Source organism: Ceratotherium simum, chromosome 16 (assembly GCF_057802395.1).
Source record: "Ceratotherium simum simum isolate JZ-2026a chromosome 16, ASM5780239v1, whole genome shotgun sequence".
NCBI lineage: Eukaryota > Metazoa > Chordata > Mammalia > Perissodactyla > Rhinocerotidae > Ceratotherium > Ceratotherium simum.
This window is the reverse complement of record NC_141915.1, coordinates 26,907,900-26,923,566: the sequence shown is the minus strand read 5'-3', so window position 1 is coordinate 26,923,566 and position 15,667 is coordinate 26,907,900. Positions and strand designations below refer to the sequence as shown.

The 15,667-nt window shown below is 35.9% G+C and overlaps 1 protein-coding gene across 7 annotated transcripts in view; it reads right to left on the bottom strand.

The window, feature by feature from the left end:
- Positions 1-15,667, bottom strand: part of BCAS3 (BCAS3 microtubule associated cell migration factor) — a 562,723-nt gene that overhangs the window by 263,567 nt on the left and 283,489 nt on the right. For all 7 annotated transcript variants that reach the window (XM_014790917.2, XM_004434813.3, XM_014790915.2 and 4 more), the window contains 2 exons: positions 4,122-4,222; positions 1,441-1,637 (listed from right to left, as the gene is read on the bottom strand). In XM_014790917.2, coding sequence (XP_014646403.1) covers positions 1,441-1,637; positions 4,122-4,222 — 298 coding nt within the window. The remainder of the gene's footprint in view (positions 1-1,440; positions 1,638-4,121; positions 4,223-15,667) is intronic.

Genomic DNA, 15,667 nt, shown 5'->3' with positions numbered 1-15,667 from the left:
AAAAAAAGAGGAGGATTGGCAGATGTTAGCACAGGGCCGATCTTCCTCACAAAAAAAAAGAAAAAAAAAAAAGGGACAGGGTCTTTCTTACTACAGCAGTGAGTGACAGTCATCAGAAAAAAAAGAAATAAGGTCTTATGAATAGTTCAGTAACGAGAATAAACATAGCTTTATGGGTTGTCTATTTTAAATGCCTTATTATTAACATTTAAGTAACTGAGTGACTTATAAACATGCATGACTACGTGTTGAATCACTAAGCTGAGGACTGACTCAACTTGACTTCCTGAACATGGATTGACTAGATCATATTTTACAAGTGGTACCAGTGAAAACTGATCTAGCATCCACTGTATTGTCACTACTGCCTGACATCTTGAGGAAAAGTGCCATTTCTAGAAAGCTGAAGAAAATATGTTAGACAAAAAAAGCAAAAATGCATGGAAGAAAGAAATAAAATACAAAGCAAACTACATAAACGGAAAACTAAAACACTACAGAAGGTATTAAAACAGACATGTTTCATTATGAGTTACTCTTAAAGATGAAACATCAAGCTTCATCAACCTGCATCAGCTTTTGCTTTGTTATAAAGACTTTTTATTAATGTTGACAAAGAGGTAGATAAAAACATATATCTACCATATGATTGGGACATATTTTCCCACAATTTTTAAAAAGAGATGCAAGAAAAAAGTCAGAGGGCTATTTTAGATTCAAATAAAGACACATTATATAACTTTTTAAAAGAGAAGACAAGGAAAGGGAGATTACAGTATTGCATTAGTCTGAGCCCTTCATTGTCTCTCCTACCCTAATGTGTCAAGTCTTAGTGTAACAAATTAAACTACTACACAAACCCGAGATTGCAAAATTCAAGAAGTCCTCAGTTGCATTAAAAAAAGACACTAATCATAAAAAGTATACTTTGTAAACCTTGTATTATGATTCTTATAAGTGTGGATCAGAGAATATCATTAAAAAAACTATATATTCTCATCCTTATATAGATGATAAACTATAATTGAATTTATATCAATACTTTCTCATCCAAAACTTTTTAAAGCCTAAAAGAAGGAATATGCCAAATTAGGATAGATGAAGTTTAGTTGAAAGATGAAACATCAGAAAGATAAGAAAGGAGAATATCATCAGATTTTAAGCAGTTAGAAAGATGAGTAGGGCATCATAAAATGAGATGGCTTAAAAATTTTACTGAATACTAGATTTAGAGAAATACAATCCGAAACACAAATATTTATTGGATATGATGTAATCCCACATAAGATCTCCAGCAATAATAATGAATCACAAGTTACAGTGCGTGTATTCTGCAACATGATGCTGTGCCAAAAGGGGAAATGTAAATATTACCTAAAATGTTCATTACAAATGAACATGTTAATCCAGTCAAATCACTCCCTACCTCTTATTTCTTACCTGAGACTGTTGAGATCAAGATCATCTGTATCAAAATCCAAAAGGGGCTGTGGAGTATCACTTGGACCATGAGACTGCAACACAGATGAACTGGATGATATGACTGTGGTCTGGCCTGAGGGATGGATGGTTTTGAACTGGAACTGTGGACCCATCCACAGACGTCTGTGGGGTCCAGTGTGCGTTACAATTTCTACCTGGAACAGATTAGGAATCATGATTTAAATGTATTATGACCTTCCTTTGAGAGCCTTTCATGATCCTCTCATCCTGTCTCTGAACACCCACATTCTCTAAGAAGCCCATCTTAACCAAGTGGGAGAGGGACAGGGCATCCACAATCAAAAGGCAATGATAATCACAACCGATATAGACATTCACTACATCCCTCTACTGGTTTCCACCAAAATAAACAAAAATTTCATTGTGTGTGTGTGCGTATGAATGTAAACACACACAACATACACAACACATACATATACAACACAAAAACCATATGAGAGTGAACGGACCAGTTGTCTGCCTCATACAACTAGTGTCAGCTCCCTAGGGACTACCTTTTACATCCATTCTAGACGGTACTTACCACTTCGTAGGCATGCACGGAATACTACACCTATCAAACCACAGATTAAAAGTAATTCCTTCACTGAGGATCAAGCTCATGACAAACTTGAAGTTGTTCTTGAACTATCCAAGGAAAAGAGAAGGTCTGAAATAATTTTCAACACCCAAAGCCAGTTTTTTTCCCACAATTAAATATTATAATATTTACTATACTGCCCTCAAAGTCCCCCAAAATCCACTTTTACATGAAGAGAGTATTACACATTTTCTCTCAAACTAGATTTGTCTTAAAAATACCATTACTTAACTAGAGTGTTTTCTCAACTACCATGAACATGGACACAGGTATTTTAAGTGATGTAAAACAATAATACCAAAATGCTTTATTAATTTCACACTCTATGGAGGCGGTAGAGAATGTTGCCAATATTATATTAAACATGTTAGAGACAAAGTAGAGAATAGATGACACTGGGTAAAACCTAAAAATAAACATATTACATGATTTTACAAATGAGCAACTTGAATAAGAGACTAAACATGGAAAACTTTGATGAAAGGCTATTTCTCAATGTCTTGTAATTGCTACATCCACGTCTGGTACACACACTTTATGGAACTGACTTCCCATGTGCCTTATTTTTGCCCTGAGTTCTTTTATATTTAATCATATTTCTCTGATTGCAGTGATTAATTCTTAACAAAACATAACTGAAAAAGTTCGTGGAGTGCGGCTCTGTGTTTGTAAGTCCTAAAGGGCAAAAGCATCATGGTCTTGGAACAATATCCACATTCCCACTAATCACAGGGAGAAAACTACTCAGATTTAGGACAGTGATTTCTCATTCAAGTAGTTGTCTTCAGCAATGTAAATTAGGCCACAGATAAAGCATTCTGTGTATTTTAAGCTCAAAACCATCAGTGTCACAGAGCCGAGAGGTAAACAGATGCCTGTGCGATTTCACTGAGGCGATGGCCAGATGTTCCTAGTCACTCTCCTGTTGTGTGCAGTACAAACATATTGTATATACTTTCACACTGACAGCACACATTACCTCTTTTTCTAATTGAAAAGTTAAAGTGAAGGACAATAGTCTCTTTGCCAGTATTCTTTTTTTTTTTTTTTTTTTCCTATATCGTGGTATGCTCAAGAAAGGATGTACCTCCATATGCCAGGAACTGAAGCATCAACCCTCCTTCAAGGAGCTTCCTGTGAGTATTTTAGGTGTGATAAAATGTATGTCACCTAGAAACAATTTGATTCTCCAGTTTCCAGATTCCTTTTCGTTTTTCAGCTACCCTCCCTGAGAAAGCAACGAAACTGCAGCCGGGCTCCACTGAGGCACCTGTCTGATGAAAAGCCACTGGACTGGTAATCTGAGACAGGTCATTAACTTCACCAAATGATGTCAGACTTGAGGCAGACATAACAGCATGTGTAATGAAGTCATCTGTAATCTCATCATTTTGAAATCTGCCCAAGTATCTTTTATTTCAAAGCCCTTGAGATGAAAACAGCTTCACCTGGCAAGGGGAGGAAGCGTCAGTTGAAGCTGTTACAGGGCTGGTTTAGAGACCACTGGAAGCAGCATTGCATGAGTTTAGGAAAGGAAACCCAGTCGGGCATAATCAGGACTTGTGTGGACGAGAATGCTGAACTTTCCTAATCAAAGTATAAGCTCAATCTACAGAAAATGTTGGCTCCACAAAACAAATCCCAAAGATTGTTGAACGGCTTCACTGTTTTAACAAGGCCAATTCTTATTTTAAAGAGTGCATCTAAAATCCAAAGTCCTAAGGGATATCAATGGATTGTTTGAAAGATATGCATATTTTATGCCCTCTGTATGAAAGCTAATGTACACACATATATACGTGTGTATCTGTATATATAAAAGTGTGTATAAAATATATGTATATGTATCCCTGCAGCAGTATTTACGAGAAATTCTTAATATGGAAAGACAACTGATTAATTATTGGTGATCCTAAAAAGAGTTGCCAATTCTGCCCATTTTCCTCTAAGGAAAAAGTTTTTAAAATTTAAGAATAAAAACAGAAAATGGATTTCTGTTTTCTATCACTTTAATAGGCCAAATATTTCAGAGCTTTACCTGAGAAAGCCATTCTTCATCTTCCTGTCCACTATGGTCAGAAGCTAAACTGTCATAGGACCCATGCCGAGCAATGGGCCCAGGACTTCCAGGGGGAACCACTAGAGGAGAAAGAAGACACAGTTAAACAACTTCAATCTATGAGGTGGAAAAATGAACGTGGGCACAACCATCCTGGATACTGCGGTACTTTATAAGATAAAATATGACATTTAATGCACGAAGGCAATTCAAGTAATTAATGAATAAGAAACACTGAATTTCTTAGGAATAAGAAAGATCTCCAATTAAGAATACACTTTAAAAAATATCTACAGGAATTTAGTCATGACATATATTACTGTAAAAAGAAAGAAACAACCAACTGCATCTTAACAGCACGAGTACACTAAGGAGCAATGAGAATTCCCTTACACGTGCACCAGTGTATTTCCTAGTCTTCAGGATTTAGGATACTCCAATCACCTCCAATTAACAAAGAAATTAATTTGATGCAGTTCCTACAATTTGGGAAGGAATTTTTAAAATAGTGTAAAATAATAAGATTCTTTGAGAATTTATTTAATAGTTTCATATAAATGAAAGACATAAAAATGCATTTTTAATTTAAAAACACTTTTAGTTCCTGAAACATTTCATTTCTTCAAAGAAATATTTCATTTTCTTGGATACTTCAGTAGTTTCCCTGATTCTTAAGTGGTAGGACGTAGGCTTAAAATACAAATGGCCTACTTTCTCATACAAAGAAGAACTTGCGCTTAGTCAAAGCAATAAAATGATTCAACAAACATTTATTGACTTCCTACTATGAACCAACAAAAGTTCTTACTATTATCCCAACAAAAACTTGGCTTCTTTTTTTTAAAGTCCCATACTATTTATTTGCTTATTTTTATTATAAAATAGCCTTTACTTTTTAGAACAATTTTAGGTTCACAGCAAAACTGAGCAGAAGATACAGAGATTTCCCATATATTCTTAGCCTCCATATACCATTTTAATACTAAGAGAAACAAAGCAATGAAGTACTGGGGCGAATAGAGAAAAGAAAAAGAAGAGACAAAAGAAGGAGGGGCCAGCCCCATGGCCTAGTGGTTAAGTTTGGTGCACTCTGCTTCAGCGGCCAGGGTTCAGTTCCCAGGCGTGGACCTACACCACTCGTTGGTGGCCATGCTGTGGCAGTGATCCACATACAAAATAGAGGAAGACTGGCACAGATGTTAGCTCAGGACGAATCTTCCTCAGCAAAAAAAAAAAAAAAGAGAGAGAGAGAGAAGAAGAAGGAGGAAAAGTAGATGGGTACTGAACAAACAGAAGAAATAGAAAAGAATGAGAAACAGAAAATAATCTCATAATTTCCACCACCCAGAGATATATGTATATACTTCTACATCTGCATTTTCCTTAGGCTACATTCTTAAAAATGAAATCAAAGGATATGAACATATTTACATTTCTTAATGCATATTCCCAGGAAGAGTTATAGACTTCCATGAGCAGTGACTGAGAATGTTAATCTCACTGCACTCTTGCTAGAACAACGTATTCTGAAGAACTAAATCTTAATGAAACATACACAAATGAAGTAAACAGAGTAGAATCTAGGGCAAGATTTTAAAGGACACAAACTCACAAAAACCTTATCTTAACTCGCTGAGAGACGAGAAATGGTACCTAAGCCAGTCAATTTCTCATCAGAGGGGGATAAATAGCATTAAAGTATAAGATTTGCAGTGGTTAAGATTATTAGCTACTGGTTCTTCAAATCATAGTTCTACAGCTGAGACGCATGCTGGCATTTGGCACAAAACACAAATGATCACCAAAGCATAATGCCTAATTTTTCTGTGATTTTGAATGATATTATGAACAAAAGAATACCATAATAATTATCTAATTAATACTTAAGCATCCTCTTGGAAATAGTTTTGGTGTATACTGCAAAACTGATAAGTAAATTTATGTTTGCTAAAAGCTGAGTTGTTCCCAAACCATTTGTTAACTTTTTAATAAATAAATTTTACTTTAAATTCTTAATGTAGAACAGAGCAAGATGATCCCTCAAACCCCCATCCCCTAAATACAAGTCAAGAAGGTGACTAAGGACAAATATCTAGAGGTCAGGACATACTTTGGAAAGCAGCCGAGGGCAGAGAAGATTTTAGCGAGATGAGAGAATAGGCCATGCAGATATCTATGGGGAAAATGTTACAAAGAGAGTATCACATAAAAAGATTTCGAAGTGGAAACATAAAGGAAATGTTTCAGTAATATCAGAAGGCCCGTGTGGTTGGGTGTGGTGAGGCAGGTTGAGAGTGAAAGATGAGTCAGGAAGGCAAAGGAGGCAAGGAGGGAGAACCAGAAGATCCTTCATATAAACAGATCCTTCATATAAACCATATAAAAAACATAAAAACCATATAAACCAGCAGATCCTTCACATAAACACATATAAAATATATACACAGAAACACACACATACATATACCCCTCCCATATATCACTGTAAAACAGCAAAATACACTTAGTGATTTTTTTTAGCTTTTATTTACTCACGAGAAGCATGATCTGCTTTCCTGAGAAAGGGTTTTTTTGTTTTTTGTTTTTTTTTTTAAACAAAGCTAGGGTAATGTGATGGAAAGATACTGGAAAGTTTTAAAGAGAAATGAGGGGCCAGCCCCGTGGCTTAGCCGTTAAGTGCTCGCAGTCCGCTGCTGACGGCCCGGGGTTCAGATCCCGGGCGCGCACCGACACACCGCTTCTCTGGCCATGCTGAGGCCGCGTCCCACATACAGCAACTAGAAGGATGTGCAGCTATGACATACAACTATCTACTGGGGCTTTGGGGGAAAATAAATAAATAAATAAGTAAAATTAAAGAGAAGTGAGAACTTATACCTTTGTGTAACTAACTAGCACTTGATGGTGCTATTGGACTACGCAATAACACCAGAACAGCTGGACATTTATTTATCCATCATCAAAATGGGATAAACTTAAAAATAATCCAGTGGCAAAGAGGGGGTAAGGAATAGCACTATAGATGAAATAAGATTAGTTTCATGAGTTGATTGATCACTGTTGAAGCTGTATGATAGGTACATGGAGAGTCATCATACTATTGTTTTCTAATTTTGTGTATATTTGGAATTTCCCATAGTGAAAAGTTAAAAAAGAATCCTCCTCCTCCTAGCCATTCTCTGCTTTCCAAAGAAAGTGGTAAAAATACCAAACATACATCTATGAAACATTAAATCTGAACTCTGAATTCCTAAATAGAGATTGTAAGAAGAGTTTCTATACCTTAAGTTTACTAAAAAATAGTTTTCCAATTAAGAATGCTTTGAAGCATTCAGAAGATTCACAATATAAAAATACAGGTCTGGTGGGATAATAGTTTGCAACATAGAATAAATATCCTTCCCTCTCCCTCACATTTCTTTACATTTAAAATTTTTCCCCAATCCAAGTAGGAAGAACATCCCATGCTCACTGCTTTGGGGAAGCAATGACATACCAGGTCTATATGAAAAAAGAATTCAAAACCTTAACCCTGGGATAGGAAAAAAGGCTTGAAAGTATGATCATTAAGAGCAAAGCTTCCATGCTCTCTAACCAGCCAATTATTAGGAAAGATATTCCGAGACTGGAGCAACCATAAACAGAAAGAGGAAAAAAGAAGGGTAGGGTAGGAAATGACAGAATCCCAGGAGTTTTAGAGATGAACAGCTATGAAAAATCATATCTTCATTCTTGGGTAGAGTTCAAGGAAGTAGCAAGAGATCCCACATAGTACAAGGGTAGAAGAGGTGTGTATATAGTGCGTCTGCACAGCCAAGTCTGTGACAACCTCTCCAAGTTCCCCCTGGAGCAGATGACAATGATATTTATTATGTGTCCAAGAGTAATATGGATAAGGTCCAGAGAACTGACAGGCTTTGAAAAGACTTTGAAGTAGAAACAAGAATGGATGCTGTAGAGACCTACATGAACCAGTAACCAATGATCAGGGAGTAGACTGGAACATCTCAGTGGTTAACAAGGAGAATAAAATGTCCCCAACTCTCCCATTTCAGACCTTTGCACTCTGTAAACCCTATAGAAATTAGATGCAATTTTGAAGGGGTTTATAATTGATTGGTATTAATTTTTCCACATTTGTTAGAATGGAGGCACCAAAGAGAACTTAAGAGAGTTTATTTAGAGAAAAATTAAGTTACATATCTTGCAAGCCTGAGTTTAATGAACCAACATACATATCTTTTACCTAAAGAAAAATGTTCAGTATCTTTTACATTTATCAACTGTTCTTAGATAATTAATAAACTTTGGACAGGAAAAGAATATGGAATTTTGAAATAAAAATCTCTGCCATGTTCCATCCCTACCTTTAGTACAGTAATTTAACACAAGTCTATCCATCTAACTAAAAAGGATACACCGTCAATTTACTTTAGAGAATACAACTTCAAAAGTACTGCTTCTCCACACAGGCATTTGATAAGTATAGATCAACAAGCAAGGGCAGGATAGGCAGATCATTATGAGGTAACTGTGAGCCAGACTTTGTTTATATTGTGTTCTCAGGAAAGCAGATCATGCTTCTAGTGAGTAAATAAAAGCTAAAAAAATCACTAAGTGTATTTTGCTGTCTTATAGTGATATATGGGGGGGTGTGTGTGTACGTATGTGTGTGTTTCTATATATGTATTTTTTACATGTGTTTATATGAAAAGCAAACAAAAACAAATCTGCTTCAGTGCCGACCTTTGCAAATTAGCCCTGTTAATCTAAACCCAAGAAAGTTCCAAGTCAGTAGAACAACATAAGTAAAATTATGAACAGAAAGATTAAATGGTCCTTTGACAATGTCTCTAAGTCTGAATCCCACATAACAAAATTCTCAATATTCCAAAATGGAAAATATCAATTCATAATGTAACTTCTCAAATCTATAAATAGCTTGCATGAGTTCTCTGGTTTTGAATTTTTAGATGCCTTCTGTACCATAATGTAAGGATCAATGGGTATAGAATTTTTACAAATTACCCATATAAAATAAGTATTTATAAGTTAGAGAAAGTTAAAAGTATTGATTTAGATGCTGTTAAACTACAGGTACAAAGTATTAAGCTTTTCAAATAATAATTGGTAAATTAAAGAGTTATAAACATTTTATTAACAGACATCTAAAGTGACACTCTGAAATCTTCTTTTAACACTGGTTAAAAAGTGTATTGGGCATGGTTTAGATATTTGGGAGAAAATCAGATCTTCCATCTATGGAGTTTACAACAGGGTACATAGGGTCTAGGTGTCCCCTTAAGGTGAAAGAATAAAAGGAATAATTATTTGCTCCCAGCCCTGTTCGCTTTTAAAGCAATGAAAGAAAAAAGATTTGACAATGCATTTCTAAGCTAAAAGACTAACTACATACGGGTTATAAGCATCCTTTTTGCATAAACTAACTACACAAAGCATAATACCGAACAATGAGCAGTGCTTATTTATGAAACCAATGAAGGGAAAATCTATTTGGTTCTGTTCTGTTCTTCCCTACATTTCTTGAACTCCCAGTAATAAATTCTCTTAGCTGGAGTTCTGGAAGCTTCAGAGGACATGGCTAATCAACCACAGGTTCTGCTGCTAGTGAACTCCATGCTCCCAACTTTGGGAGATGTTAAAAGCTGTTCTCCTCCCTGAAATGAATCTCAATGGTATTGGAAACAGGGAAAGCTGCTTCTCAAATAAGGGGGAAAATGCGGATCCAAATGGTATCTAGTTTTTTATGTGAGACATAGATCTCTGCTTTGGCTTCTATTAAAAAACCCAAAATATGATCATATGCTGAATATATAGGTCTAGAAAGAAACTTCGAGTCGTTTAACATGAAGAAACAAAGATGCATCCAAAGGTTTTTATTTGGAGAGGCGAGTGGGAGCTGGGTCACCCTGGCAGCTGAGTGGGCAATGGAATAAAATATTCTTCGGATTCAGGACCAGACACACAGCCTTTGCTTTCCCTGCTCTCTGCCACATCCCCACCAATCCTCCACAAACAATAAAACCCTTCCCATGCTGAACTCTTTAGCGGAGACCGGAGAGGTGAATAATGTCGTGCCAGCATTATTCAGTCCTTTAGGTTATTTAGGGGAACAACATTCCTTTTTCTAGCAACAGAGAAATTTGTGAGTTAAATGACATCATGCTGCCTTGAATGAAACAGCTCAGGCTCAAAGTTCACCCAAAGGCCAACAGTGATAAACTCTCATCCAAGGACAAACTTCAATATATTTTTGGTACTTATTAAAAACAGCGTTTATATAACAGCCATACAATGAGAGGGCTCTTTACCAAACTCTGTTTCTGATCAGAAAGCACTCAGGATCTGAGGAAGAAATTCTTCTTGGAAATGCAGTTCCTTAGTACAGAAAATAAAATTCGCCTTTTAAAAAGAAAGGCTCAAAAGACAAATAATCCAAAAGCAAAATGGTCTAAGGCATTTCCCCATGAACAAACGATTCACAAAAGAGGAAACACAGCAGCCAAACATTTGTAAAGAGTAGTAATCAGAGACTTGCAAATTTAAACAAGTTATGCTTTCCTACTATCAAACTGGCAAAAATCAAACCCTGGTCTTTTTAAAAATAACTTTTTAAAAAGGAAAAAGGCTCTCAGGTCAAAAATAACACACCTAACTACCTTAAGAAATGGGTAGCATTCTTATTAAGGGAGCAACTCTATTTCTATTGAAGTCTAGAAAGAAGTTTTCTCTCTGATTTATAAACGTTTCAACTTAAATGTAAAGGAATTCACTGAATTTTCTTCACAGAGTACTTAAGCAATAGCACTATATATTACTGGCTATTCTGTTTATTAGGAGCCATTTCTTGTACCAGTGCAACAACAGTTCAAGTGTTACAATACATGAAAGGGAACAGCTTTACCTACGTTATATATTAAACAGATCAATGATCTTCCTTGCACCCTGACCCTGCAGTACCATAGATGTTTTCTAATTAATTATTAAAGTTTTCTAACAGTCAGTCATTGTACATCTCTGGTTTCACTTTCCTTTTATTCCACGTTCCCAGAAGAACAGTCACAGGCAATATATAATTAGAAAAATGACATATCCTCATTGCCTATGAGATAATAGATTTGACCGGATAACTGACAACACTGTATATATCTCCTCCCCGCTCTGCTCTGTCTCCTCTTCCCTACCCCCAAAGTATCATATAATATTCCCACGGAAGGCATAAACTAAGGAGCTTTCACTTGTTGTTCCTGCTGCCATAATGGCCAGTTGACATTTAGCATCTGGACAAGTTATACCTGGAGGTAGTCTGAAAGGGTTCACAACTTAGTTTAGCTCTTCAACGTAACCCTAAATATCATAAAATGAAGAGAAAGAATAAAACATAATGGCTTCATGCTATTAGCAAGATCAGCTACTCCACTAAAAATTTCAAACTAACCCAATATACTTCTGAGAACTGAATAGACTGAAACAATCTCTTCAAAATTGAGGTCAAGCTGGAGTTTATTTACCTGGAAAGATGTACACAATTCCTATTTAATGTATATTATGGCAACTCAATTCATAGCACAACTACATTATATATACATTAAAACAACAGCAGGATAGCTAGAAAAGTAAGTCCACCCTTACTATTTTAAAGGATCATATTATAACTGTATAATATCTTGCTTATAGCTTATGGATAACAGCTTTATCTCACCATGGGTTATATAATCTACCCAGACATATACAGTGGTCCCCCCTTATCTGGGATTTCACTTTCATGAAAAAGGCACTAAATTTGGGTGGAAGACACGAACAGAAAACATGTTCCGACTGAAGGCAGCATGTTGCACCAGAAAGCACTGAGCACATACGAAGACTTCAGCAAGGGATCCTCTGAAACGACTCATGCCAAGCCATTTACTGCAAGTAAGGGACGGTTACACATATTCAGGAATAGGTTTAGAGTAAAAGAGAGAGACCACATTCACTTACCTTTTATTACAGTATATTGTTATAATTGTTCTATTTTATTAGTTATTGTTGTTAATCTCTTACTGTGCCTAATATAAATTAAACTTTATCCTAGGTATGTATGTATAGGAAAAAACAGTATACATAGGGTTTGGTACTATCTACAGTTCCAGGCATCCACTGGGGGTCTTGTAACGTATCCCCCATGGATAAGGGGGAACTACCGCAAGTCTAAATAACAACAAAATCATTCTTTTTTTTTTTTTAAAGATTTTTTAAATTTATTTTTTCCCCCCAAAGCCCCAGTAGATAGTTGTATGTCATAGCTGCACATCCTTCTAGTTGCTGTATGTGGGACGCGGCCTCAGCATGGTCGGAGAAGCGGTGCCTTGGTGTGCGCCCGGGATCCGAACCTGGGCCGCCAGCAGCGGAGCGCGAGCACTTAACTGCTAAGCCACGGGGCCGGCCCAACAAAACCATTCTTATCAAAGCTCACCTTTCCAGAAGTGTAGAATACAAGGCATGAGCTATGAGGATAGCTGGGGACAGTGATGACTTATTTTCCACCATATGTTCCTTGATACCTTTTAAATTGTGTATACCATATACCTATTTAAAAATATATATTTTTAAAAAGTTGTGGAACAAGCACACTACAATTGACACGGTTAGTGCAGTCAATCCAAGAAATCAAGAAAGGAAAACAAAGAAATCAGATGCACATAATGAAAGGTGGAAACTGAGGCATGAAACAAAAGTGGAGCTTACTGCATACTGTCATGCACTTTTTCCCCCTATTTTCTTAGGTTTAGTGATATTTTCTTTAAAAGGAGGGGTGGAAGTGCTTATATACACGCTCTCTCTCACTCCATAAATATCCATTTATCATCATCTCTGTATTTATACACAGAGAGATCAAATATAGGACCAGCTTTTACCAACTGCTCAAGTATACATGACAGTGTGTGTTTTTGTTAAGGGAAGCTAGACCCTCCTAGTGCTAATTCTATGTAGAATTAGGAGCTGTAATCCTTCAATAGTGGCAACTGTATTCTCACAGCTAACCCTGTATGTTAGATGCATTTCTTTCAAGAATAATTAATTCTCCATTCTAAAAGCAGGGAACACTTTAAAATATAATATCCTCTATAAAAGACTAAGATGAGTAGAGGATATGAGAAACTATTGTGAATTGATGTCTTGAAGGTAAGAAATCACTGTTTTTGATCATTAAACTGCGTTCAGTCATCAATGTACCAATTTGTACAAGTAGGTAACAGGCCAGTTATTGTAAACTTAATGTTTTTGATTCCATCTGCAATGACATAGTTGAAGAGCAGAGAGTCTAATGTACTCAGTCCAGCATCCACAATAAAGTATGACAAACAAGAATAAAGGGGAGGGAATTGTTCGTAAATGTAAAAATGGCAAAAATCATTTTTTGCAAAGAGTTAATGCAGCTTCTTCCATGCTTCACTTATTTATTATCTAGTTACATACTAGATAAGTCCAGATGATTATACAGCAGGAAGAATTAAGTACAGATTTTCTCTTGCCTAAGCAAAAGAGGCAAAGTTCTCTTGGCATGGAGAGTTAAAAGCTTTTAGATGTGGAAGACATCAACATTTTCAACCTATACTTAAGAACATAATTTAAAATCTTTCGAAACAATCAAGGATCCATGATGTGTTCCACATAACAGAGAAACTAAATGTTCAAGATTTTACCTCTAAATCAGAAAATTCACAGAACCAAGCGGATAGGGAAAGAAAGAGTTAGAGAATACTAGCCCAGAAGCACTGTAGAGTTTTCTCTCTTTCCAAATACAAGAGAACATTTTCCAAGGCTTGCTCACCCCTCTACTGCTCCACAATGTAAAACTACCAAAGAGTTATCTCTACAAATTGTTGCCACTATGTCACCTATGTATTATGTAACCGCATGGTAGTTATGTTGTTCTTTTTTTAAAGTGCTTATCATTAGATATATACTAAAGTATTCATGAGTAAAAAGATACAATAGTGAGTGGCTTTCTCATAATACTTTATCCACCATACATTTAAAGAAAAAAGATTTTAAAGGAACGGAAGAAACAAGAGTGGCAGAATGTTGTTAATTGTTGAAGCTAGGTAATAGGTACATTCATTATATTATTCACTGTACTTCTGTGTATGTTTGAACATTTCCATAATAAATATTTTAAAAAGACTGTTTCATGAGTGTTTGAAAAAAACTGAGCACACATTCCTCGATCTGCAGAGTGACACAGAGTCATCTTGATTCTTTTCTTAGCTAGGATATGAGATACGTGAAGTCTTTAGGACTATGTTGTTTTCACACAGCACTATGTTTGAGAATCATCCATGTAAATATCTTTAGCTCTGGTTTACTGTACAACATTTAATTTCTATTCTCTACAACAAACTGAAATAGTCCATCCTTCCTTCCTCCCTTCTTTCCCTTCCTTCTTTCTTTTCCTTCCGTCCTCTTTCCTCCCTCCCTTCTCTTTATTCCTCTCTCATTGTTTTCTAAAACATTGTTTTGTAAACCACCTAATTAATGTTATATGAACGCATGTTTATTATAAACTTCAAAGAACATGGAGTAAAAAATGAAAGGCTCACTTGAATAGTGAACAATGATTCCAATGATAACCTCAGAAAATCAAATGTTCTTCTGGCATTTCAGAAGTCTTAAGGTTGAGAGTCTTACTTTTTTAGGTAAAAGTTTCAGAGTCTTAAGGCAACTATAAAAAGAACTCCCAGGGTAAAATCTTTCAGAAAGCAGTGGACACTAAGAAAAATCTCACTCCCTACAAAGGGAATGAAGATGCTCAAAACAAATAAGTCTAAGAGAAACTTTCAATTTGCAGCAATAAATTAGAATTGCTAAGTAAAATTTCTTTCTAGAGTGTCGAAAAAGCACACATTAGGACAGAGGCATACTTGCCCAATGACCACTTAAGAACAGAAGAGACATGATCTAGCCAAATGTCTTCTCTTCACTCTTGTTTGTTAACAACGAAGCATCTTTAGATGTACCATCTGGTAGTATCTTAGTCATGAAGCACTTGGAATTGAGAGAGGCAAGAAAGACCTCAAAGGATAACAAGGATACTATTCCTATTAACACTACCTACAACCAACAGTGTCTTTAGTGAGTTCTGTTCTATCCAAGATAATGTACGAAGCTTTTTGGACGAATAATCTCACTTAATCTAACAACAATCCTGTTAGGTAGGTATTATTAATTCCCATTTTAGAGGCAGGTAAACTAAAGCCCAGGGAGGTTAAGTTATTTGCCCCAAGTCATCTGGCTAGCAAATAGCAGAAATGGAATTTAGAACTTCAGACTCCAAAGACCATGTTCTTAATCTGAAGTATAAACTGCCTCAATTCATCATGTCTTTACCTAGTAAGTTCATTATTTTAAATCAAAATTCTCACATGAAGCATGCAAGAGATGTTTTCCCCCAAATATTAATTGTATCATTGATTTAGAGTCTCCAGGATTTCTGTATTCCATATCTCCTTTATTTAAGATAC